Source organism: Paracoccidioides lutzii, assembly GCF_000150705.2.
Source record: "Paracoccidioides lutzii Pb01 unplaced genomic scaffold supercont2.36, whole genome shotgun sequence".
Classification (NCBI taxonomy): Eukaryota; Fungi; Ascomycota; class Eurotiomycetes; order Onygenales; family Ajellomycetaceae; genus Paracoccidioides; species Paracoccidioides lutzii.
This window is the reverse complement of record NW_015440982.1, coordinates 125,388-149,761: the sequence shown is the minus strand read 5'-3', so window position 1 is coordinate 149,761 and position 24,374 is coordinate 125,388. Positions and strand designations below refer to the sequence as shown.

The 24,374-nt window shown below is 45.1% G+C and overlaps 6 protein-coding genes across 6 annotated transcripts; 3 read left to right on the top strand and 3 right to left on the bottom strand.

Annotated features, from left to right (window-relative positions):
- Nucleotides 1–8,363: 8,363 nt before the first annotated feature.
- On the bottom strand, nucleotides 8,364–8,696 carry PAAG_12573 (hypothetical protein; the record flags this gene model as incomplete). Its single annotated transcript, XM_015848048.1, has 2 exons — nucleotides 8,364–8,423; nucleotides 8,499–8,696. The coding sequence occupies 2 exons, from the start codon at nucleotides 8,694–8,696 to the stop codon at nucleotides 8,364–8,366; spliced, it is 258 nt and encodes an 85-aa protein (XP_015702338.1).
- Nucleotides 8,697–9,122: 426 nt separating this feature from the next.
- PAAG_08518 (ras-2) lies at nucleotides 9,123–9,927 on the top strand (the record flags this gene model as incomplete). Its single annotated transcript, XM_002789547.2, has 2 exons — nucleotides 9,123–9,200; nucleotides 9,289–9,927. 2 exons carry the CDS (start codon nucleotides 9,123–9,125, stop codon nucleotides 9,925–9,927), a joined length of 717 nt encoding a protein of 238 aa, XP_002789593.1.
- A 2,497-nt stretch (nucleotides 9,928–12,424) lies between these two features.
- On the top strand, nucleotides 12,425–14,872 carry PAAG_08517 (propionate-CoA ligase; the record flags this gene model as incomplete). Its single annotated transcript, XM_002789546.2, has 4 exons — nucleotides 12,425–12,806; nucleotides 12,948–13,343; nucleotides 13,424–14,296; nucleotides 14,391–14,872. 4 exons carry the CDS (start codon nucleotides 12,425–12,427, stop codon nucleotides 14,870–14,872), a joined length of 2,133 nt encoding a protein of 710 aa, XP_002789592.1.
- A 479-nt stretch (nucleotides 14,873–15,351) lies between these two features.
- PAAG_08516 (hypothetical protein) lies at nucleotides 15,352–16,978 on the bottom strand (the record flags this gene model as incomplete). The annotated part of the gene is made up of 5 exons (XM_015846535.1): nucleotides 15,352–15,856; nucleotides 15,985–16,058; nucleotides 16,118–16,302; nucleotides 16,384–16,642; nucleotides 16,814–16,978. 5 exons carry the CDS (start codon nucleotides 16,976–16,978, stop codon nucleotides 15,352–15,354), a joined length of 1,188 nt encoding a protein of 395 aa, XP_015701199.1.
- A 1,884-nt stretch (nucleotides 16,979–18,862) lies between these two features.
- PAAG_08515 (hypothetical protein) lies at nucleotides 18,863–20,866 on the bottom strand (the record flags this gene model as incomplete). Its single annotated transcript, XM_015846534.1, has 4 exons — nucleotides 18,863–19,349; nucleotides 19,414–19,463; nucleotides 19,522–19,635; nucleotides 19,694–20,866. 4 exons carry the CDS (start codon nucleotides 20,864–20,866, stop codon nucleotides 18,863–18,865), a joined length of 1,824 nt encoding a protein of 607 aa, XP_015701198.1.
- A 450-nt stretch (nucleotides 20,867–21,316) lies between these two features.
- Nucleotides 21,317–21,996, top strand: PAAG_08514 (hypothetical protein; the record flags this gene model as incomplete). Its single annotated transcript, XM_002789543.1, has 4 exons — nucleotides 21,317–21,503; nucleotides 21,588–21,664; nucleotides 21,788–21,871; nucleotides 21,925–21,996. 4 exons carry the CDS (start codon nucleotides 21,317–21,319, stop codon nucleotides 21,994–21,996), a joined length of 420 nt encoding a protein of 139 aa, XP_002789589.1.
- Between the last annotated feature and the right edge of the window lie 2,378 nt (nucleotides 21,997–24,374).

The window sequence follows — 24,374 nt, the reverse complement described above, 5'->3', positions numbered from 1 at the left end:
CTGAAAAAACCCCTACATCCAGAGGCTGTAATAGATGACTTGTATGTGAAATAAGGTAGAAGGGGATGATGTTATTCTTGTTGCAATAATCAATGAACTCATATGTGCAGTGGGAGTCAAAGCCATCCAATAGAAGCAGATAATGAGATCCTTTGATGTGACTCTTCATAGAGTGATGGAAGTGTTGAATCCACTGAAAAAGTGATTTGATCATTGTTATAGCCAGTGTCTGACATGTCTATCATGACATTCTTCTCAATCTCATTGGTCCAGCGCTCCTGTAGCTGCTTCACAGTGAGAATGTACAAAGGAGGGATGGTGAAGCCATCTGTTGAGACTGCTTCAATGATTGTAAGGTTTTCTCTATTATTTGAGCTTCCAACATAAGTCTGCCTTTGAGGATCTCACGTCACTATCCACTGATCTTGTCTGATTCCTATCCTGAACCCTGTTTCATCAAAGTTGTAGATATCACTGAGTTGGACCTCAAACTTATCCACTGTCTCCTTAAAATGGTTAAACCAATCAAGTATGAATGATGGCTCATAGGCTTGCTTCCTTGCCATGTCAATGGTCTTCTGCTGTTGTATATTGTATTCAGGATGACATTTGATGAATCTTTTGACCCAATGTTCTCCAATCTCAGGTGGAAGATCAATGAGATCTTCATGACTCTCTGCAAGGACAAATCAGGCAGCACCAAGTATCATTGATTGATTGGGAGGTAGGCCTATCTTATCTAGTGTTTCTATATACTGACAGAGTGATTTTTCCTAGCCAGAAGATAGTAATTGGTTAGTAGGAGTTCTTTTGGTGTGAGGGAGGCGGCCATGGAATTGATTGATCAAATGTGAGTAAGGAACATTGAATTCTCTTGCCAATGCACTAATATTAGGATTTTCAACATTGGCTATGGATTCTAGAGCTTCTGTGATCTTATTCTCTATTAAAATATATGAAGAAGTCATTGCGTTGACTGGTTATTGAATTTTGAAGATGGAATAGAGTATCTAAGAAAATATTTCACGTTGAGGTGGCGGACCCTCGTATGCGAAGGTCCGACCGGAGGTTGATTATGAAATCAACCACTAGGGCCCGGTTACGTTGTAGATGTGGTATAAAGGTTAGGAGATGTCTTAAGTAACCCACTTCCTCCCCTGACAAATCCAGAAGTGGAACGACACAAACAGCACCACATTCTGTAACTGGTTAGGGGTTTTTCATTGGCTCTTATGTTGGGCAATCAGAACTCAGAAAGTCTCTACTTTGGCCTTTTGTTGTATACATGCTAGCCTGCATCTAATTCCCAGCTAGGAGGCGGAGCAGAGGGAAAAGCAGGGTGTGGTTAAGTGAGTGTTGCGTGGAACGGGTATATCTAAGGATAATTGGGTTCCATGCGGGTAATGACCTTCATATACTCTACAGTGTAGAGAAACAGATACCAAAAGATTAGAAATGGGGGAAAGAAAAGTTTATATCTAAAGTTCAACTCACCATAACCAGGAGATAAAAGGATTAACAACTGAACCCAATGCGCCAAAGAAGATCTTATACACAGGATGAACACCACGTCAACAACTGAAGAGAGATGGGGAGAAGGAGACTCTCGGCGTCAAAGAGCGTGGTGCTCTCAACATCCACAGCCGAAAACGAATCCGCGGATCATCATCGCCAATCATCTGCTGAATACACTTGAAGACGCCCTGATACCCTGATACCTCACATCAAAGTAAACAATGCTCGCATGCAACCCGTATCTGCCTCGGTCATATGCTCACTGGATAGAGACAACTACTGACCTGGTTAGCCTGGCTCCCCTTCTATGCGATCCAACCACAGAAATAGCGGGTATAGGTTTTTCTCATACTCAATATCAGAACAGCGGACCGTCCGCTGTACCCGGAATCGGCTTTGCCTTGAGACACTTGGAGGCATATAGCGGCGCCGTGGTCCACTCCTGTATTCCCCTAAGAAATACCTGCTGTTGAGGCTCACGGCGCGGGTCCAAGATTACCCAACTAGATTGTGGACCCAAGTCTTCCTCGTTTATATGATGCCATCACGGTGCGCCCAGGCACATCGGATATTCTCGGTGTAGCACCGAGTGGCCTTTTTGCGGGAATCGGGGCGTTGGGGGAGGGCAGGATTCTGGGCCGGAAGGAGGAGGTTTGGCCCCCTGAATTGACCATCAATTCAACACTGTCCACCTAGAGCATCAGGCCAACTGGAGAGTTACCTGATTCCTATTCATTCGTAAAAATTGGGCATCTCACTTCCGTGCAAAGCAAACTGGACACCGCTGGACCGTCTCCCGATACTTTAGCATTGGATAAATGACCATCGCGATAACGATTATGAGAATTAAGAGAGAAGTTTTTCTGGACTAAAGAATCGATCGTGCTCATAAGAATATATTCTTTTCATAGAATCATCGCATCAGGGCCATTCACGGTACTGCCGTTGCTTTTGGAAACGTCATCCTGTCCAATGTTAGTCTCTGGATAAGTGAAAAGAATCGTATCTACATATCTGCACAGTGTTCTTTCTCCAGGTGACTCCTTCGTCAATGAGTGTTAGATATAAATACAAAACAACCATATAATTAGCTAAACATATCAACAGATGTGTCAGAGGCAACCTTGGAAACAGCAGTATTGAGACCATAACCTGGCCTGTTCTGGCCTGTCCTGCCCTACCTCCAAGGCACATCTCGCGTGAAAATGGAGAAATATCCAAGGATCATTTGGGAAAACCACATGGGAAAAATGGTGGAGTAGATCCGCAGCAGGAAGATGTCCCGTTTAGCGATCCCTCTTATCAAACTGGCACATCTAACCAAGTTTGGCGGCTTTCGGGAACCTCAGGGATGTCAGGAATCTACCCAGGTTAGATACGAAGGAACAGTGGGCTGGTGACGGAATGAGGGTGTCTAGCCGCGTGTAACAATAATGGTAGAAATATATGCTCAGGGAAGCGGGCTCCACACCCACGTCCTTCCCCTGGAACAGTAAAAGGATATTGACGACGGTGTTAGCTTGATTAAAACCCGTACCCGAAGGATGACATTCCTTTCGTCTTGCCAAGTTAGCGGTGTGACAACTGGATCCCATTCGAACGCTTCCAAATGGAAGCAAAGATGATTGTAGCCCATTGATACATCGGCCAGTAAATCAAGCTATCTTAGAGCAGATCACCAGTCGACCGCTTCCGCGTTAACCACTAGCTAGCACAGCGGAAGTGGAACCCGGGACATGGTTGGAGTGACTTGAGTTTTCAATCCTGGACCTTTGTTCAATCCAATCATTTTTAAACAAGATATCTCGTGTCTTCTCTGGGGTGGGGGGAAAGAAAAGAAAAGAAGAACAAAATAAAATAAAATAAAAATCCCTGCAGTGGGCAACCCCACGTAAGGCAGCCCCTATGCTTGCTCTTTCGGCCGCTGGTAGCAAGGCAGCCCAGCAAGAAGTTAAAGTAGGCGAAGGCAGGTCTGCTCCCTGATAGGGTGAAAACTGCATATTCAACAATCCAGGTTGGTCTCGGCATAGCTATTTTATCAAGTCTGCGGGAGAAGGGAGATGGTCAATGTTTGGAATGTGCTTCCAATAATCGACGATCAATCATGGGATTGGATTGTCACAGTGCGTCCAGGTCGAGAGCTGCATCTCGAGAAGTTAACCTTAGAACTTCAAGGTGAGGTCGTCGTTGATTGCATTAGCTAAATGGTGGGAAACTATCGATATCGATCCGGGCGACGCGGGCGTGGGAGGATCTGCAGAAAGCCTCCGCTGAAACCGGCTGCATAGATATATATTCTTCCATTTTAGCATTCTGGTTGGTCATTCGTCTTCCCGACATATGCCATCCGCAATATCCTCAATGGGGCATCTCCATCTAAAGTTACAAGCCCGCTTCCCGCACCGAGTATAAGCTCAGTCTATTGACGGGAAGCCCATCTCTGTTGAATCATTGCAGTGATATAAATAGATAGCTGTTGAACCAATGTTATCTTTTTATTGTCCGAATTAGACCAGGCATGTCTAGCCTTGAGATTGATGGGAGGATTGCAAAGGAGAATGATTGCTGTGATGAGTTAGAGAGTCAGGGAGTGAAATTCCTCACAGCGTAAAAAAGTATGTCAACAAGAGAATGTGTTATTTAAGATCAGTTCATAACTAACGTTAGTTACCATTGTTTCATTATTACTGTGCTCTGTATCAGCGAGTGTGAAGTCTGTACTCCGTAAAAATAATCATAATGAGAATTGACTGACAGTCAGGTCATTGTTGAGCTGCATTATGTCGCGGCATAAGTGCAAATTGCGACGCATGGTTCCCTCGTACGCCACCATCACCGTCACAGAGCTAGCGGAATAGTGGAAACACCGTTTGTTTTTTAACATCTACCCGGATGTTAATAACCATGGAAGACTGGAAGAGAATTAAACCCTATACAAATGGGTTCTTCGTTTATTAATCCTGTTCGATGGTTAAGCTTTGGTTTGCTCTATGCATAATTTACCGAACCGGCGGCGATTAGAGAGCACTGATCTCAAGAATTCAGCCAATGCTTAGAGGCGCATGAAACTTGCTGTCTCTGCCCTGTCTCTTCCTGTTAAATGAAGAGAATAATCGGTGGGGGAACATTAATCCCCTGCGGAATTCATATGGTTGACAAACCTACAACTTGCTATTGAATCTAGGGGCTCGTGGGAATTTCTTTAAGGTCGCCTCACTAGTTTTGAAATTGCATGCCACATTTGCTGACACGGGGCTTGCAGCGTGCATGTTGCCTCGGAAAAATCCAGCAGATTTCCCGTTGACGTTAAGAAATTTCCATTCCATATTGCACTTGATATGGAGGTTCGGACTGTCCGACAAGGGAAAACGAATGAAAATTCAATGAAGCTCAGCTGTATTGGGCTTTATCGTAAGTTTCAATCGTTTTATCTTGCGGTGTTTATTCGTTGCCGTACTGTGCTGGTGTTCGTCCAGGGACCAGGAGGATATTGATACCTCCGTATGCCGCTTCCCCATGCACGTCATCCTCAAACATATTCGAAGAACAGTCATATAACCTGCCGAGAAGGGCTTATATAGCCACGTCCATATGCTTCGGTCCTATCCTTCCGAAGGCCTTACCATGAGGAACGACACGCTAGGACGAAGCATGTGCAGTATCAGTTCGCCAAGGATCGACTCATTTGGAAACAATATATGTGTCCAGAGAACGAGGAAACAGTAGAATATCACAGGAGAACGCTACAAGGGAAGAAAATAGAAGAGCCCGTCGTGAACTTTCAAGCCTGATGAAGAAGATCGAAGGACTCTTTAGAAAACCGCGCTGACTCAGCCAGACATTGGCGAAAGTAACTTTCTGCAGGGGCAACAACTTGAATTGAACTCTCCAACATCGGAAAAAAAAAAAAAAAAAAAAAAAAAAAAACCTCACACTCCGACGTTTTGTATGAGATAATATATCCTTGTTCAAACGGCAATTAAATGGAGAGGAAGGTTTCTCCAAGTGAATGGCAATCTCATTCCGTCGTCACTGGATGTTGGTGAGATTATAATTGACTTTTTTCCACTTTTCGGCTAGTAAGGAGGGCATCCATCCATCCATCTCCTTGTCATGGATGATGTTTGAGGTTAGTCCACGTCGCTTTCTTATGAGTGAGAAAGGGTGGAATAGCCCGTTTTTTAGAAATACTCCATCAAATTACATGATGATATCGCTAGGTACCTCTGTAGAATATATTTTTTTTTTCACCAAGCAAAGAAGTGGAAGAAGTTATATAGTTATAGCCGCCATCATTGGGCAGAAAACCCACGAAAAATACTCGGCATTGCCCCGACAAAATCGTTTGGATGCGAGCAGCATTGCCCGAGCTTTGGCTGTCAAACGGCTCCCCCCACCCCCCCAAAAACAGCGCCAACTAGTTCCTCTCCGGGTCAAGCTGTCCGTCCCACTTCGCTTTCTCTGCTTGGATTTGTCAGGGTTTTAGACTCTTAAGTGCTTCTCGGCGCTGGAACGAGCGGAGAAGTCCCGCCCGCCGAAATAGTAAGGGTTTTGTCAATGCGGCCGTTGCACAGAGCGAAATATGGCAAAAAGAAAGAAATCTCCACTCACTCCCCACCTCTGGTCCTCTGGTGTTTTGTTCTTGTGGCATCTGCCTACGAGAAATATGGAGCGCTACTTTGTCGACATGATCAATTCCAAAATAAAAAAGAAAAGAGAAAAAAAAAGAGAACAGAAAAAGAAAAAAAGGTACCGGAACGGATGTATTCTGCTGATGGGTCGTGCGGACCCTGCTCAGCAACTAAACACAGGAAAGAATACCGCCATTAACTAACTATTTTAACAACCAATGATGCGGAGGAAGAGAAGCGGAGATGGAAGAACGCCTTGACGTTTTGAGCTTTTGCGATCAAAAGAGCCAGCGAACGAGCAAACCGATGAGGCAGCCAAGAAAGCCATTTTGCCTTGAGGATCATGATTGCACCTTACGCATCATTCAACACTCAACAGTACAGAGTGAACAGGTTACTTTCTGGCGATAGCCCAATTAAAAAGGCCAATCATCCGACAAGAATATAGTTAATTCAAAAACAAGGTAGCCGTTAAACCCTTTTTATTAGCTCCTCAGGGCGTGCATATTATTCCCTCGTTTGGTAAACTCGAGGCCTTCGGTCTGAAGAATTGTTACGCTGTGGCAGAAATAAATAGTTAATGCTTAGGACGGAGCAGTTTTACTGACAGGTATAATTGGAAGGGACCCAAAACCCGAAGATGGCAGATGGGGAACGTGGGAAAGTTGTCAGCACTCGAGCGGATCTGTCTAGGCAGTTTTGGGCTGTAAACCCTGTGCGGCGTGCCGCATGGCAAGAAGTGGAGAAACGAAATTGAAAATATTATTGTGGGCCATTTTGTGGAGTGGCAGAGGTGCTTGACAAGCCACCGGGTGCAAACTTTTTAAAAAAGGCTAATAGTGTGCTTTAATTGACCTCGACTTTGAGAAGCTGAGGAAATCCCGTTTCGCAGCTGATTGCGATAGATCATGGACCACAACACCATTACTTAGTGGGATGGAGGAGGAAAGATTGATGAAGGGGCGTGAAGAAATTGTGAAAAATTAATATGTATATGTTTTTCTTCTCCGGTTTTCCCGCAAGAGAATAATTTTATATCTGTACCAGGGAGTAAATACGTATATTAACGGGCTGAACAAAACCGCAAGGCCCTACCAATTTGCAGTATTACTATAATATCTTTCTGTCTGCTGCCCGCTATTCATTTTGATATTGACGAAATAAAAATCTAAAAACGCTCCTTTAACAAGTACTTCTTTTAAGAAGTGATAAGTGTCTAAACATTTGAGGTCCGGGATTCCAACGTTTCTGGCATCCGTGGATTTATGAGAGCGGCCTCTCGTCAAAGGTATCTTCTCACTTATGAGGATTGATAGCAGACGGTAAAAGTCTGAGCAAATAACAGGAAGCCCAAGAACGCGGACAGAAGACACAACAGACACCAGGGATGACCAGGGAGAGCAACTAAAGCAGGGAGCTGAGAATAATAGTGGCGACTGACTGGGAAGAGCAAAAAGCGCAAAAAGTGAATTAAGGTTAGCTAAAGGGCCAAGAGGATGCGCCGAGTTTTGAATTCCCCTCTTTTTCAGTTAACTAAAACCTCGTCAGACGGCTCAGGGTCGAGTGGGTGGTTCGGGGGTCTGGATGTGGTTTTGCCTTGGATCCCAAAACCCGGGGGAGGGGGAAATTAGGGAGTATTGGGGGGTGGTTTTACTGAAGCATTGGAGCATTCTTTAACTGGAGCGGACCCTGTCGTCTAGGCGTTCCTAGGCAGTCTTGCAGGGCCTGGGGCGATGGTTGGCCCCTGGGGACTGGGTGCATTAGTTAGGAACCCACGAACCACACCTGCAGGATATAGAATAAAAACCGTATCAATCGAAAGAATAATAACAGAATAAATAACAATAATAGTAATACCACCCTATCATCCTCTATTATCCCGGCTCTTGCTTATCCTTTATTCCATTCCTCAGAGTTAATTTGTCTAGACATTATTGTAATTATTATTATGTTGTTATTTATTATTTGTCTGTTGTCTGTTTCTTCCTCTGGTTCCTCACGTGCTGGCGGTGGCTTTTGGATGCCCTAACTTACTCTTCTCTGTTCTTCTTCTTCAACGTCTGTCAACCTCAAACTCAACCTCACCTCATCTTTTGCTCTGCTCTGCTCTTCTCTATCTTGTTCTCAAACACTCTGTTGGCTGTTTGCTGGAAAGAAGCCGGAATTCTCTACACTCCTCAATCATCTCCGCCCACACATTGCGGATCCTACCTCTCCTCACCCATCTGCCTGTGACCTCGCATCTCCAGAGAGGTGTTCCCACTTGCTGAGTGCGACCTCGGACAAGTCAGAGCAATCCACCAGACACTTTCTGGTTATACTTGCTAAAACTTTTTGTTTTTACACATATACGCCTCTGCTTGCCAGTGTATAACCGCCATCCGACCTCCGCTCATTGGCACAGAGGTAAGCTCCTTCTGACCCGCCATTGCGCAGCCTCAAAAACCTCATCGCCGAGTCGTATTTCTTGCGTGTGGTTGATCCCTGGCCTGCTCTTCTCTTTCCATGATGTCTGTCGAGGGTTTTAGATATCTGTCTCTTTCCGGACATCCTTTCGTACCTTGGTCTTAACCTCAAACTCTTCAGTTCTAGCCTATTGACACTTGTGCTAACTACTGTTTATCTGCAGTTCGTATCTGAAACTTATCGCCTGAAGAAACCTGCGGACAGAAAAGTCTTAAATATTCCCACTCACAAGTTTACTATTCGCGGATCTTGGCATTCCAGTAATTGCCTGCCGCTATCGTTTCGCTTCCTTATCGATACCAATCTGTGCTATTTTACTGGCGTGCGTTGCGTCCCACCGGAGATCCAGCTCCTCACGAATAATCCGAAAGACGTGGGACTCTGTTAAACCAAAATATAAACAAATCATATTTAACCGTTCCTTTTATCCCTCCACTTTTCTCCTTTGCTAGTAAGGCATTCTCGATTTGACAATTTAACTGGCGGCTACGCGTTGCAATTTCCGCAGCAATGGCTGGGAAAATGAAGCTCTACAAGTTGGTGGTGCTGGGAGATGGGGGTGTTGGCAAGACCGCGCTTACTATCCAGGTTCGTTCCATACTACCAGACCGGCCCTCCCTATTCTGAGTTAGATGAATGGAGAGTTAATATTGATGACACGCTTACATTACAATAGCTTTGTCTAAACCATTTCGTCGAGACATACGACCCAACAATTGAAGATTCGTACCGTAAACAGGTTGTCATTGACCAGCAGGCATGTATGCTCGAGGTGCTTGACACTGCGGGACAGGAAGAGTATACCGCTTTGAGGGACCAATGGATCAGAGACGGTGAGGGTTTCGTGCTAGTCTACAGTATCACATCACGCTCCTCGTTCACCCGGATACAGAAGTTTCACCACCAGATCCAATTAGTGAAGGAATCCGCAAGCTCTGGATCCCCAACGGGAGTCAGCTACCTTACATCGCCCATGAACCCGCCGACCCCTGGTATGAAAGTTCCAGTAATGCTTGTGGGAAACAAGAGCGACAAGGCCATTGAGCGGGCCGTCTCATCGCAAGAAGGGTCTGCGCTGGCCAAGGAGCTTGGATGCGACTTCGTCGAAGCCTCTGCAAAGAACTGCATCAATGTTGAGAAAGCGTTTTACGATGTAGTTCGCCTGCTTAGGCAACAACGACAGCAACAGGGTACTCGACAGACACTTAACAGAAGCCCTGGCACGCAGAAGGACAATGGCCAGGAACACACCACGAAATTCCGAACCGATCGTCCTAAGACGCACAGGAGCGGTATGAAGTGTCTAATTCTTTGAAAAAATGTGGAAAGAGGGAAATGATGGAGCTCTCCATAAAATTTTCTAGAGAAAAAAAGAAAAGAAAAAAAAAAAAAAAAAAAAAGAGAAAGAAAAGAAAAACGAAAAACGAAAAATAACGAACAGTCTCGATCCCTAACTGATATAACAACCCTCCTCTACCCTATATCTCCGACCTCTTTTTCGTCTCTATTAAGATTCTATGTTTGGTGGGCGGATTGCGTTTAATGCAGGCGCATATATATCTATTTCATCTTATCTCGTTTACTCCAACCACCATCTCCTCTAACGAATGTCATCTATTACGCAACCACTCTAACCACCTTGAGCAACTGTGCCACTAAACTAGCAATATTAACAAACTATATCGGAAGCATGCTATCTACATATCGGATCAGGATAGCTACTATTTGCCGGTTATTCCACCTGTCTCTCGCACCTCTCAGATATCTCCCCGGACCCAATCCTTTTCCACACTTCTACATTTTTCTCCTCCCATTTTTCCGGCGCATTAACTTGAGATGGTCTGAATTGGCTTTCTCCCTTGCCTTTTGTCTATGTTTATGCTTATTTCCCCTCTTATTAGTTCTCGTATGAGCAAAGAGTGATGGATATGACGGGCTGAACAATGGAACTTTTATTTTTATTTTTATTTTACTTTGGAGAAAAAAATAAAAATAAAAATAAGAAGTTAAAAAAATCCAAAAAAATCAAAAGCTTCGCAGGTGATCCTCAATCAGGGTTGCATTTCCATTAAAGAAAGTATGTGTGCGCGCGTCATGTATCTATCGTCTTGTGTGTCTTGTGTGCTCATTTCCTCCAGCTACGGTGTTACTGGCATTTTAAGGATTTTCAAGTTTCTCTCTTTATTTTATTCTCATTTGACGTCATCCTTCGTACCCTATTTCTCCCTCCGTTTCGCTTTCGCCTGCCTCTCTCCTATTACCAAGCCATTTGAAAATTTTGAGAGATTTTGTTTCCCTTCCCCCCCCGTTTATCTCCTTTTATTTTTGAGAGGCTGGAGCAGATGGCACAATTCTTTTCACCACCAACAATGATAGAAGGATCTCTTTTTCCCCCTGTTTTCGATATTACCTTTCATTCCCTACCTATTTCCCTTCCTTTCCACTGTTACAAATTCCCTATGTCTTTTCTTTCGTTTTTCATTCCCTTTCCTTGCTCCTTTCGTTTCCCCCCCAACCCCCTGATCCCTTTCAAACGAACTTATTTTATTCCTAGTTTTTCGTTCCTTGTTCTTCTTTTCTCTTGATACGGGAGAACTACCGTTCCGTTTGTGAATAGTGAATAGGGAATTGGCTATGGGAGGGGGGCGTTTACTGAGATTACCGCAATATACCAGAGCGCTGAGGAGCTGGAACGCGACAGGCAAATTATAATACAACACCAATGAAGCAGAATAGCTTAACCAACTTAGCATTTGTCCTATGTCAAAATATGCTCGAAATTTCTCTCATTTTATTTTTCCCTCGGCTACCGAATGGTGTGATTTCGTCTTGTGGAATTTTCATTTTCTACATATCCGGCCCGGCTCATTGCAGAGGCTAGATGAAGGGGATCCTGGAAAGATATGGAGCGGAAGAATGAGAAGAAATGTGCTTTCAATCCTGGTTTTAATTCTATCCATTGTGTGCTCTCTAATGTTCTCCTCATTCTCTTTGTATAGAACTTGGGATGCAGAGTACACGAATGATAGATACGTGGATAAATGAATAAATGTTTGGTATGACATCAATGGCACGATTAACGATTGATTCGGCTTGGATCACAGTTTTCTCCTATTCTCTTTATGTGATGTCCCTATTAGGTATACATGAGATCCATCACCTGTGATGATTGATTGCATGTACGGTATCTTTTATTACTCTTCTAAAATTATGCTCTGTTGATCTCATCGTTCCCCGGCCAATGTCCTCGGTTTTCTACGGGTTCGGGTCTAAGGGAACATGTTGAACCCGGAGACATAGACATAACTAACCAGTTTTACGAGTAAGACGACGAACAACGACAGCGACAGCAGAACGCGGCAGAACAGACATCACCCAGCGCCCGGGATGAGATCTGCTCAACTGCCACTGGGGCGATGAGCGTTCTCTTGTTCTCTGCAATGTCCATCATTCCCCGCGGCTATTCAATTAGCGGGTTTGCCCACGAAGTTCCCCTCCGACGGTCTGCAGTGCAAACCTCCGCTGACCCGCTGCCTCACCGGATTAGCATTCCTAGTCCGCGTCCGTCCCCCCGAGACACGTCTAGCCGAATACCTGAGTTTCAACTTACGGTTACTCTCTAGCTATAGAAGAAAACAACACAGCAGGAACCCTGTATCAACAGCAATATACTCTGCCCGGGACCCCCCAGCACGCACACCCTCTCTCTCCTTATCCATCTCATCCTGGTCTCGTCCCTCTGCAGCAACACTAGCAGCGCCAGCACCTGTACCCGCGCCAGCAACACCGGCAAATAACAAACATTAATCACAATGGACTCCCACCCCCAAGACGCAACCCATTCTCTATCCATCGGATCGCCAGAGCAGTTCTGGTCTCACCACGCCGCCCAAGTACACTGGCACAAGCCCCCTTCCTGCAGCCTGCGCCGGACCACCAAGGTTCTTCCCCGCAGCGGCATCAGCCACGAGCACTGGTCCTGGTTCCCGGATGGCGAGATCTCTACGACCTACAATTGCGTTGATAGACATGTGCTCTCTGGCAATGGAGACAATGTGGCCATTATATATGAATCGCCCGTGACGGGCGTGCAGGAGCAGTATACGTATAGCGAGTTGTTGGAGGAGGTAGAGGTGTTGGCCGGGGTGTTGAGGGAGGAGGGTGTCAGGAAGGGGGATGTTGTCTTGATTTACAGTATGAATGTCTTTATTTTAATCATTCTTCGTTGTTTTGTGCTGTAGTTGGCGTTGGATGAGTGGATGCACTGTACAATGTATGTGCAATATACCACACGGATGCAACCATGCTAATAATCGTCACAAAACTGCTTTGCAGTGCCCATGATCCCCGCCGCCCTCTTCGCAGCTCTCGCCATAGCACGTCTAGGAGCCATCCACGCAGCCGTCTTTGGTGGATTCGCTGCTACGTCTCTGGCCCAGCGCATCGAGGCATCGAAACCACGGGCCATAATGACCGCGTCCTGCGGAATCGAGGGAAACAAGGGCATTATGAATTATAAACCTTTAGTCCAGGGGGCGATTGCTAAGAGTTCGTTCAAGCCGGGAAAAGTCATTGTCTGGCAGCGGAATGAGCTGCGGTGGAATCCCATGTTGAAGCTGGAGGGCGAGAGGAATTGGCAGCGGATTGTGACGAGTGGTAGGAGGCGAAATATTAGAGCTGTGGCTGTGCCCGTAAAGAGTCAGGAGGGACTGTATATTATATATACCAGTGGTATGTTGTCACTTTCTCAATGCGTGACGGGATATTTATATAAAATTTTCTATATAATAGACTTCTAATACTTGACTTAGGAACCACGGGACTCCCGAAAGGCGTCCTTCGCGAAGCTGGGGGCCACGCGGTGGGCCTCAATCTTTCCATAAAATACCTTTTCGACATCAAGGGCCCCGGAGACGTCATGTTCTGCTCTTCAGATATCGGCTGGGTCGTCGGTCATTCGTACATTCTCTACGGTCCACTGTTGGCTGGGGCTACTACGGTCCTCTTCGAGGGGAAACCCGTTGGCACGCCTGACGCAGGCACTTTCTGGCGAACCATAGAAAAGCACAAGGTAAACATCCTCTTCACCGCCCCGACCGCTCTTCGCGCTATTCGTAAAGAGGACCCGGAAAACAGTCACTTTGAAGAAGTTGGGAATCGGAAAGGGCTGAAGCACTTGCGCGGCCTCTTCCTTGCTGGCGAACGGAGTGAGCCCAGCATTATCCGCACCTACCAGGATTTGCTTGATAAGCACGCTGCCCCTGGCGCCATGGTCATTGATAACTGGTGGTCTTCGGAGTCCGGGTCACCGATGACCGGGCTCGCCCTGCGTAGTGCCATTGGCCTGGAACATGGGAGTAGGAATGTGATTCAGCCATTCCCTATCAAAGCTGGGTCGGCGGGTAAACCTATGCCAGGCTTCGACGTGCGTATCGTCAATGATGAAGGAGATGAGGTGCCAAGTGGAACTATGGGGAATATTGTTCTGGCGATGCCGTTGGCACCAACGGCGTTTACGACGTTGTTTAGTGATGACGAGCGGTTTTATAAGGGGTATCTGAAGCGGTTTGGTGGGCGGTGGGTGGATACTGGAGATGCGGGGATGGTGGATGACGATGGATATGTACATGTCATGGCCAGAACTGATGATATTATCAATGTGGCTGCCCATCGGTTTAGTACTGGTTCGTATTACCTATATAAACACCCCTACAATATAACCTCTCCACTTACCAAGCAACGAAAAGACATATTCTAACAATTTATACCATGAAACAGGCGCAATCGAACAAGCCATACTCTCACACCCAGACATCGTGGAAGCAAGCGTTGTCGGCATCCCAGACCCTCTAAAAGGCCATCTCCCATTCGCCTTCGTGCAACTTAGAAAACCTCCACAATCCACATCTTTGTCTTCAACTCCAATCCCCGCCATGCCCTCGGCAGCCCTCTTCACTGCCGTAAACGCGCTGGTCCGCGAGCAAATCGGCGCCATTGCGTCGCTGGGTGGCATGATCCAGAACGGCGGAAACGGGAAGAGCATGATTCCGAAGACACGCAGTGGGAAGACGCTGCGACGGGTGCTGAGGGAGCTTGTGGAGAATGCGGTAGAGGCGGGGGATTTTGAAAAGGCGGTTACGGTGCCGGCGACGGTGGAGGACCCGGAGGTTGTGGAGGTGGCGAGGAGGAGGGTTAGGGAGTATTTCGTGGAGAGGGAGAGGGAGAAGAGGGAGAAGAGGGTTGGAAGTGTGAAATTGTAATTTTACTTTTTAATCCTTCTAATTTCCTCAGGAGTTTAGGGGCTACAGATTGCATCTGTGGACGATTTTACTCCAGGAATATATATACGAACATTGCAAGTGCATGTGTTCACATTGTATACATTCTTCAGCTGTTGTTTAGTGTTTTAGTCACTTCAGCCTTTGGGTAGGAATGTTTGTATGTGCCAGCCTGAACCTCCTTTCTCCATATTGGCATCTGCACCATAAGGATTCTACCAAGCTAGATGAAACAGTAATCCACGATCAGACAAAACGTTCATTGAATATACGTATCAAGCTGGAAAGGAAATATTTCAAAATAAGTACTTATCCCCTCACCTGAGAACTTAAATCATATATATAAACCCTTTCTCCGCAACACCAATCGCCTCCTCAAGCCCAATTCCTTAAATCTCAGCTGTCTTTCCCATCTCCCGCTCGCTAAGGGGCGCATCCATCTCCTCCAACCTCTCTAGCTGCTATTCTTCCAGATCAAATACCCCCTCATCGACAACGCCATGACCGCCACGAGAACCTACAGGCCAATGCTTACACCCAGTGCCAGGAGGAAATACGGCTTGTCCTGATCTCTCACGATACGTAAACGACGTCCACATAGACGTCGAGTTCCCTGCAGAATTTATAAAAGCGTACGCCGTTGCGCGTTTGGCGGGCGGTCGCGGAATTGCCGATGCAACAGCCCATGAATAGCAAGTGCCTTTCATAGCGAAGATGAACATCATAAGGGAAAAGGAGAAATAGAGCGGACTAAAGGCGTTGTTGTCTGTTTTCATAAAGATTTTAAACCGACTATGGTTATAGGGATGGGATAGATGAAGAAGCAGAAGCGGTTGCCGAAAACGGTCCGATAAGTGCGAATGGATGAGGCTGTAAGCTTCTCTGAAGATGTAAGGGGGTGCGGCCGAGGAGAGGGCAGATGGTGTCGCTGTACCCCAGCGGGAGGGTTGGAGTGGGGAAGTAGTTCTGTAACACGCTCGCGTCGGTTAAGGCCATGGACGCTAGGGTGAGCATGTGGGTTTTAAGGATCTGAAAAGACGAGTTTTAAGACTTGTGAATTGGCTCGTGTCGCGAGAGCCCGTGTCGACATCTACTTCCGTGGATTCAATGGAAAGGCGTCTGTTGGCGACGACATGTTTGAGCTCTGGTGCGAGTAGTTTCCAGGTGTCTGGGAAGTCTGGAAGAATAATGCAGATGATTAAGCCGATGAAGCAGGTTATGGCGAACCTCAATAATGTAGAGCCACTGCCAAGGTGCCAGTCCGCGGGCGCCGTTGAGACACTTAAGGATGCCGGCAGCAATGAGGTTGCCGAAGGCACCGGAGATGAGGGAGCCGGAGTAGAAGATGGACATGTACAGGGCAAGTTCCTTTTTTGTGTACCATTTTGAGATGGCGCCGGGAAAAAAGGGGCCTCTAGTTTTGGTTAGAATTTGAAATACATGCTTATCTTCCAGGGAGATAACTACAGAAGATATCTCTATTGGAAACGCACCAGCTAAAGCAAGAAGAAATAGACATGCGACAATCTGACCATAATTCGTGAACAGGGATGTCGGAGCAGAAGCAGGTCCCCACGCTGTGGTGAAGAAGCCTGCGGGCAGCGACGGGAGGTTGACATAGTTCAGCAGCAGGTTAGGTGGAACCCGCATGAGAATATATGGAACAAGGAGAATAGAAAGCCCCGTCTGGTGCTGAGCTGGAGTGGGGTTGAGATCGGCTTCCAGGCCTGACGTGCCGCGGCAGAGTTGTTTCTGACAAGATGTGAGCAACAGAACGAGTCGATATGGACATATCGTTAACTATTGAATGGATGAGGGGGAAAGAACACACCGATCAGCAACTATAGCTCATGGGATAAACGATGATGACAATGGGCATAATTAGTATATCGATCTTGCGCCGCAATTTTTCTTCTGCAGCACCAGCTCCTCTGGCATGAGCTGGGAGAAGCAGTCAGCTTCATCCTTGCGATTCCTACTTGCACGTCCCTCTCGGGGTTTCCCCTCGACATAGACATCATCGTCGGCAATCCTAAGGCCGTCGTCATCATGGCTCTTCTTCATGGAAGCGACAGTTGTGATTCCCATTGGCTTTCACACCTTTTGTTTAAGGGGTACTATACTGTATGTTTATATATAAGAGACAAGCAAGCACACTGAGAGACAAGCAAAAAGCAGCGAGACGAGATGAGGCCTTAAGTGCCTTCATTTCAATCTTGCGCACAGAAGAAGAATTGATTATATACGTATAGAGTAATTCATACACTACCAGGGGACACACGAGCCAGGTTTTTATCCCCTGCTAGTGAACGCCGTCCGGTGCAACAAACCACAGCTGCGGGGGAAGCGGTTAACAAACCGAGCGAACCATGGAGAAGACCACTCTCTTCTTTTGAAATAGCAACAGGGGGATGATAACTACCCCAATCCTTGTGCGGCAAACTGTCACATAGACCCCGTAAAAGCTTCCACAAGCTCAGACGGAGGTGACAGGATGACGCACGGTAAAGGAACGAGGTAGGATAGCGTTGCGAATATGGAAACACTCCAAATGCGATGGAATAAGCAACAGGAGGAACACAGCTTGTCACTCTGGATCCATCGATAACTACCTAGAAATATACATCGCGCTGTGTGGATGTGGAGGGTATCCGGAGAAAGCTGGCGGCTAGCTTTGTTCACGGCAGCTTAACAAATGGTCAGCTAGCCAGTTAACGAGTTAACGAGTTGGATTGCAGCAGGATGAACGAATGCAAGCTGCCGACTGAGTCCTCTCTTTTGGCTGAATCGGCTCCCCTGACTCCCTACATTAACTGCTGATAACGTTACTCATCTACAGGTAGGAGTTTGGACAAGCTGCGTCCTAGTGTCCTGTGCTGTGCTGTTTGCTCCTTGAAAACTGAGGTCTGCGGCAACTAAATAACTAGATATTCAACTTATCGTTATATTAGACCGGCTCGTTGAGATAAACTAACGCCTTTCCGGACTTCCCATGCCCCCCCAAGACCTCTTAAATTTGGCAAGGGACCAATGGATCGAGGTATATGCTTTGCTTGTCGCTTTATCCTGTCCCTGTCAGAACCTTAACTCGTAAGTTGCAGCCCGGCAAGGGTCCGATGGAGTGCAGGCCGAAGGGGATACGGATAGGCGGATAGCTCTGTGATAGATGCTTAATGGATCGGCTGCATAGGGATCCTGGGCGGGATGGGGGGAGGGGGGTTTGGAATTGGAGACAGCATCTCATTTATTCGGGTGAGTGAGTTCTCGAATTGTGTTCGGTTGGTCGGTGGTAATTTGGGATATGGATGGCCCATCCGTCCTTGTTCCGATTAAGTGTATAAGGTCAGCGATACATCCAAACAACAAATATAAAAATAGATTCAAGAAAAAGATAATAATAACTAAATAAATAAAAGAGCAACAAGAAATATGTTATCTGGCAGCTACTCATTTCATCTGATTGACGATAAGCGATGCCAGTTGGATTTTACCTTTCTACTCCATGTATAACTAGTTACTGTTCTCTGAAATATCAATTGGACAACTATAAATAAAAGTTGATAGATCCTATTAGCCATTCCAACTTCTCATAATCTAATAATTGATACATACACACATTTGCCAAATAGCAAGTTGAATTAACTACAAACACAGCAGTTAATATGAAAGAAATTCCAACAAACGAAAATTGGACGTCCATGTATGAAGTTGGCTGACGCCTCAAAAAGCTAACTCCAGCTAAGTAGCAGACTAGTTGAGAAATGAAAAAGTCATATATGTATGCGTAAGGAGGATAATAAACAGGATTTGAAGTAGAAGTAAAATAGGAGACCAGGAACATGTACTCGCATGTCGAATCCTTGATCAACTCCCACTACTCTTTTTACACACCTTCCACCCCCAACTTGCCTTCATCTTCAACCCCATTAAAAATCGAGACAAATGAATCCCAAAAACACCAAATCGCTCCGCTTACAAAAGATAAGCGGCCAATGCCATCAAGCCAGCAAGACCAACACCAGCACCAGCAACAGCCCGTGAAGCAGCACCTGTGAACTCAAGGACAGATGGGGAGGTGCCGGCTGGGTCGCCGGCGGGGTTGCCTGCTGGGTTGCCGGTATGGTTGGCACCAGGGTCAGCTACGGGATAGCTGGTGGTTTTGGCACCAGGGTCAGCTGCGGGATAGCTGGTGGTTTTGGCACCAGGGTCAGCTGCGGGATAGCTGGTGGTTTTGGCACCAGGGTCAGCTGCGGGATAGCTGGTGGTTTTGGCACCAGGGTCAGCTGCGGGATAGCTGGTGGGGTTGGCACCAGGGCCAGCTGCGGGGTAGCTGGTGGGGTTGGCACCAGGGTCAGCTGCGGGGTAGCTGGTTGGATAACTTGAGGTCTTGGGACTGTTCGAGTAAGTTGGGACTAGAGTTGAAAGGGAGTATGAAGGATTGGGATGGGTTGTTGTATGGCTGAGGGGCGTTAGTTGGTTCATTGTACTCAAGGTGGGGAAAAGGAGTGGAGGAGGAAACATACCAGCCACCGCACGGCTTGGTAATGTAAGTGGTAAGGGTCAACGTGGTGGGCTGAAAGATATGTAATTAGTATGGATTACCTGAAATTGGTGAAATGGAGAAAACATACCTTCGTAACTGTGTAGGCGGTCGTGCCAAAGGTAACGGTGGTAGGATCCGGGCAGTAAGTGGTGGTTACTGAAATCGTAGCAGTAATTGTACTGGTAATGGTCAACGTGGTGGGCTGAAAGATATGTAATTAGTATGGATTACATGAAAATGGTGAAATGGAGAAAACATACCTTCGTAACTGTGTAGGCAGTCGTGTCAACGGTAACAGTGGTAGGTTCCGGGCAGTAAGTGGTGATGACTGTAACAGTAGTGGTGGTGAGTGGGTACGACGTGGTTTGAGGATGTCCAGTTGGATCCTTCGTTGAGTGTCCAGATCCAGTTGGATACTTGGCCGAATGTCCAGTTGGATCCTTGGTCGGATGTCCGGTTGGATCTTTGGCCGAATGTCCAGTTGGATCCTTGGTCGGATGTCCGGTTGGATCTTTGGCCGGATGTCCAGTTGGATACTTGGTCGGATGTCCAGATCCAGTTGGATACTTGGCCGAATGTCCAGATGGATCCTTGGCCGGATGTCCAGTTGGATACTTTGTTGGATGTCCAGATCCAGTTGGATACTTCGCTGGGTGTCCAGTTCCAGTTGGATACTTCGTTGGATGTCCAGATCCAGTTGGACCCTTGGCCGGTTGTCCAGTTGGATCCTTCGTTGAGTGTCCGGATCCAGTTGGATACTTGGTTGAGTGACCGGATCCAGTTGGATACATGGTTGAGTGACCAGATCCAGTTGGATACTTGGTTGAGTGACCAGATCCAGTTGGATACGTAGTGGTAGTTGGGTGCGTGGTCGGGTACGTGGTCGGGTACGTGGTCGGGTACGTGGTCGGGTACGTGGTCGGGTCCGTGGTCGGGTCCGTGGTCGGGTACGTGGTCGGGTACGTGGTCGGGTACGTGGTCGGGTACGTGGTCGGGTACGTGGTCGGGTACGTGGTCGGGTACGTGGTCGGGTACGTGGTCGGGTACGTGGTTGGGTACGTGGTCGGGTATGTGGTCGGGTACGTGGTCGGGTACGTGGTCGGGTACGTGGTCGGGTATGTGGTCGGGTACGTGGTCGGGTATGTGGTCGGGTACGTGGTCGGGTATGTGGTCGGGTGCGTGGTCGGGCGAGAAGTTGGAAAATACACTGTAATAGTTGGAAATGATATTGAGAAGGAGAAGCGCCTTGAGCGGCGGTTTTCTGATTGGTCTCTTGGATGAGAGGTCGTAGTTACGGTCCAGTAAATATCAGTTGTAGTTGGATCCTCTGGATTGTGTGATTTCCCATCGCCGTTATCACCAATTTGCTGCTTGACGCTGGCAGTCACGCTGGCGATGAGGACCGCCGAGGAAGCAATATATGCGAAACGCATTGTGAAAGAACTGAAAATTATTGAACTTTGAGTATAAAGATTTAGACAAGACTCGTACTAATTGAGGGAGTGGTAGTTTGTATATAAAGAACGAAAGAGGAGATATTAGCACCGACGAGAGACAAAATTAACGAATGGACTCAGTTGGAAAGCCAGGAAATCGACGGTGGATGGTGTAAAGAATACAACAGTGAGGTGAGAAGAAGAGAGGAAGGAAGAAGAGGAAGAAGCTGTAGAAATAGAAAAAAGAGAAGATGAGATAGGCACAGGGAAAACAGGGACAACGGATGGAGACTGTGGTGCAGCTAAAAATAGGCAGCAATATGATTCCACACTCCACAGTTCTGTATCGCCACTGAATAAGTGGTAAATTAGTCGTTATATTTCGAATATCTCGTATGAATAACGTCTGGATATCTTGCATCATGAGCTTTCATTCTTGATAGCGGCATGCCATTGCCGTCTGTTGTAGCGCTAGCACTTCTTCAGCATGGCTGGATCCAGGCGAGAAATATGTCTGAGATCGTTGTCAAGGATGAACTGGAGAGAGGAACAATCACTGCTCCTCCTGGCCGAATAGACCTTAGACCGGATAGCATGGTCTCCTCCGTTTGTGAGGCTGCAAGAGAATATCAAGGTTCGTCATGAGCTAAACATTCGAATGCGGCCTGGGTTCCACGATACCTAAGTTTATCAAAATACATATTGATCTCGATACCAGCCGGCCATGATATCCCCGCTCAATCATGGAGTACCTTACTACTTTTCAACGGTCTGGTGTCTGGTATCTGGCACCTTGTATCCCCACTGGATCCATCAGAATGTTGGAGAATCCGACGTTCATTTCATTCAATGCATTCCTCAGGCATGCGTTGTCTGCGGGTCTGTAATTTTAATTTAGTCTCTTTTGTCTACTACTAGACAGGCACCGGTTGTATTACTCTCCTCTGTCCAGCTGGCTCGATGATGGATGGCGGAGCAAACCGCGCTTCAGAAACCGTGGGTGTATGTATGGACTCCGTATTTGTTGTATGGGTGTGTTCTATCAAGCATCACAGGAAGAGCACATTCAGACTATTCCCGCAAATCGTGCTGAGAGACGGAGCTGGCATCTTCTTAGCATGTTTTAAGGTCTTGCAGCATCGTCTTATGCTCTTAGCATTCCTTAGGAGCGAACAATATCAGTATTCGCCCAGGAATGGAACAGATGGTGTGTGTATCTCGTAAACAAAAAACGGTTGCTTAATTACAGCAAAACAAAGGCCGTTCATCCGTTCGTGGGTCCGTTCCAGCCTCCGGGTCTTTCTTCTATATATCTGAGAGTGAGTTAGCATATTAAGCTCGGAGTGGAGATCCACGAACCGTGGATTATGTTTTATATGTTCCAAGGATTGTAATTTATTAGCATATGAAGGGGTCCTCCGTCGAGAGATGAACCATCGAAGACTTCCCATAAATTATCAACATAGAGGATTATCGAGGAATAAATCGGCTTTCCAATTCCATTTTATGTTTTATTTTTTTATATTAGTATTACATCCCTGTGCTGCAGTAAAGACCTTATCGTCTCCAGGTTCCATGGTCGATAGAAGCACCTCGTATGGATGGATGGTGGTCTTCGTGTCTAGAGGTTGATCTCTATAACGACGTATTCCGAGGTTGTTGAGATTGATTTTCCCCTTTATCCCACGTCGAAATTATTAAGCATTAATTAAGGTTAACTAACTAACTAACTAGTTAGATAACTAACTGGTTAATTCATTAGTTAACATATCCAACCACTCACACCACTCACATCACTCAACCTTTTCATCCCAACTCTTAACTCACTTGAATCATTCAATATGCCTAACCCTTTAGCAAGGAAAATCTCAATCAGGAGAAAAGAATCTTATTAGCTATGGAGACTTATAAACCAGAGAAAATTTCATTCATATGAGCTGTTTTTAATATATTTAAAATTTTAAATGTTATATTATATATAAGCTGATAAACTATTAAAAATAAAAATATAATATTAGTTTAAATTTTATTGATTTGAAAAAAATAATTTATAAAATAATTAATATATATATATATATATATGTATATATTATTACTATTATTATAATTAAAATTATAAAATATTAATATCATACTAATTAATTAAATTTATTTATTTATTATTTTTTAATAAAAATAATTATAAATAATTAAAATAAAAAATAATTACTATTTATTTAATAAATTATAATAATTTTTATTATTATTATTATTATTATTTTTATTATTATTATTATTATTTATATAATTAATAACTATAATAAATTTAAAATATAAAATTAAATATATTTTTAATTTAATTATATATAAATTATTTGTTAAAAATACAATTTTATAATAAATAAATTATATTTAAAACTTCATCAAATATAAAATTAATAAGTAATTTACAATAACTAACTAGTTAACTAGTTAGTTACATGATTTTCAGCTTATGTTAGAAATGGTGACAATTTACATGTGGAGTAGCCCTGTAGCTAGTATAACTGATGGTACCAAAGATACCAATCAGGTGTCATCTAATGTGGGCCAGTTGACGTGCCTGATGCTTAAATATTATCTCATCAGATTTGGGGTACCCTTGTGGGATTTGAACCCACGGCTTTTGATTTCCCACGTCATGTCAAGTGCCACCTAGCAGCCGCGCTCAACCCTTCAGCCACATAGGTTAAGAAAAAGCACTTATATAACCAGATAAAATTAAAGAAAATATAAATTTTATACAGAGGTTTTTTTTAATTTAAAATTTTAGAGCTAAACACATTTTAATTTTTTCTGATTTATCTTTTCTTTTTTTTTAAAAAACTTTTCAAGATTTTTGCTTAAACTAAAACTTTATGACAGTTTAAATTATATGCATAAATATCAAGAAGTTCAATTTTGAATAAAAAAAATTTTTTATTCAAATTAAACTTTCTATTTTGAGGGGACAGTGAAAGAATGGTCGTTTGAGAAGGTTTATATATAGAATGAGAATTTTGCGTGCAATTTTGCTAAAAAATATCTTCTGTCACCTTTTGCAAGGTAAGAGAGCTAGCTCATTTCAAAAGGGCGGTACGTATGTGAGACTTGGTATGTATGAATGGGACATCGACAGAGTTTCCTCTTCAATTCAAAGGAACAAACGACAGTGGACTATAGTCAAATTTCATAAGATTTGAAGTAGTGGTGTTTTTTCGAATTCTCAACCATCTCTGGCTCAAATCTGTTGAAATTTGGATCAATTGCTCAGCTATCTGCTAGCTTTCCGTTTTTCGTCCTTTAATTTGAAGAAGGGCTTGTTTTGAGTATTTCGCGGTTGGATACACTAGCTTAATAAACTTATAAGATTAGCTAATCTTTAACTTAAAATACAGTACTCCGTAGGTATCATTCAATTATATTTTTATTGCTGCGGGCGTGCTACCAAATATGGTCCTAGCACTTCCTAGCCACAAGGGACGATTTCGTTAGGGAAGGAACGGAA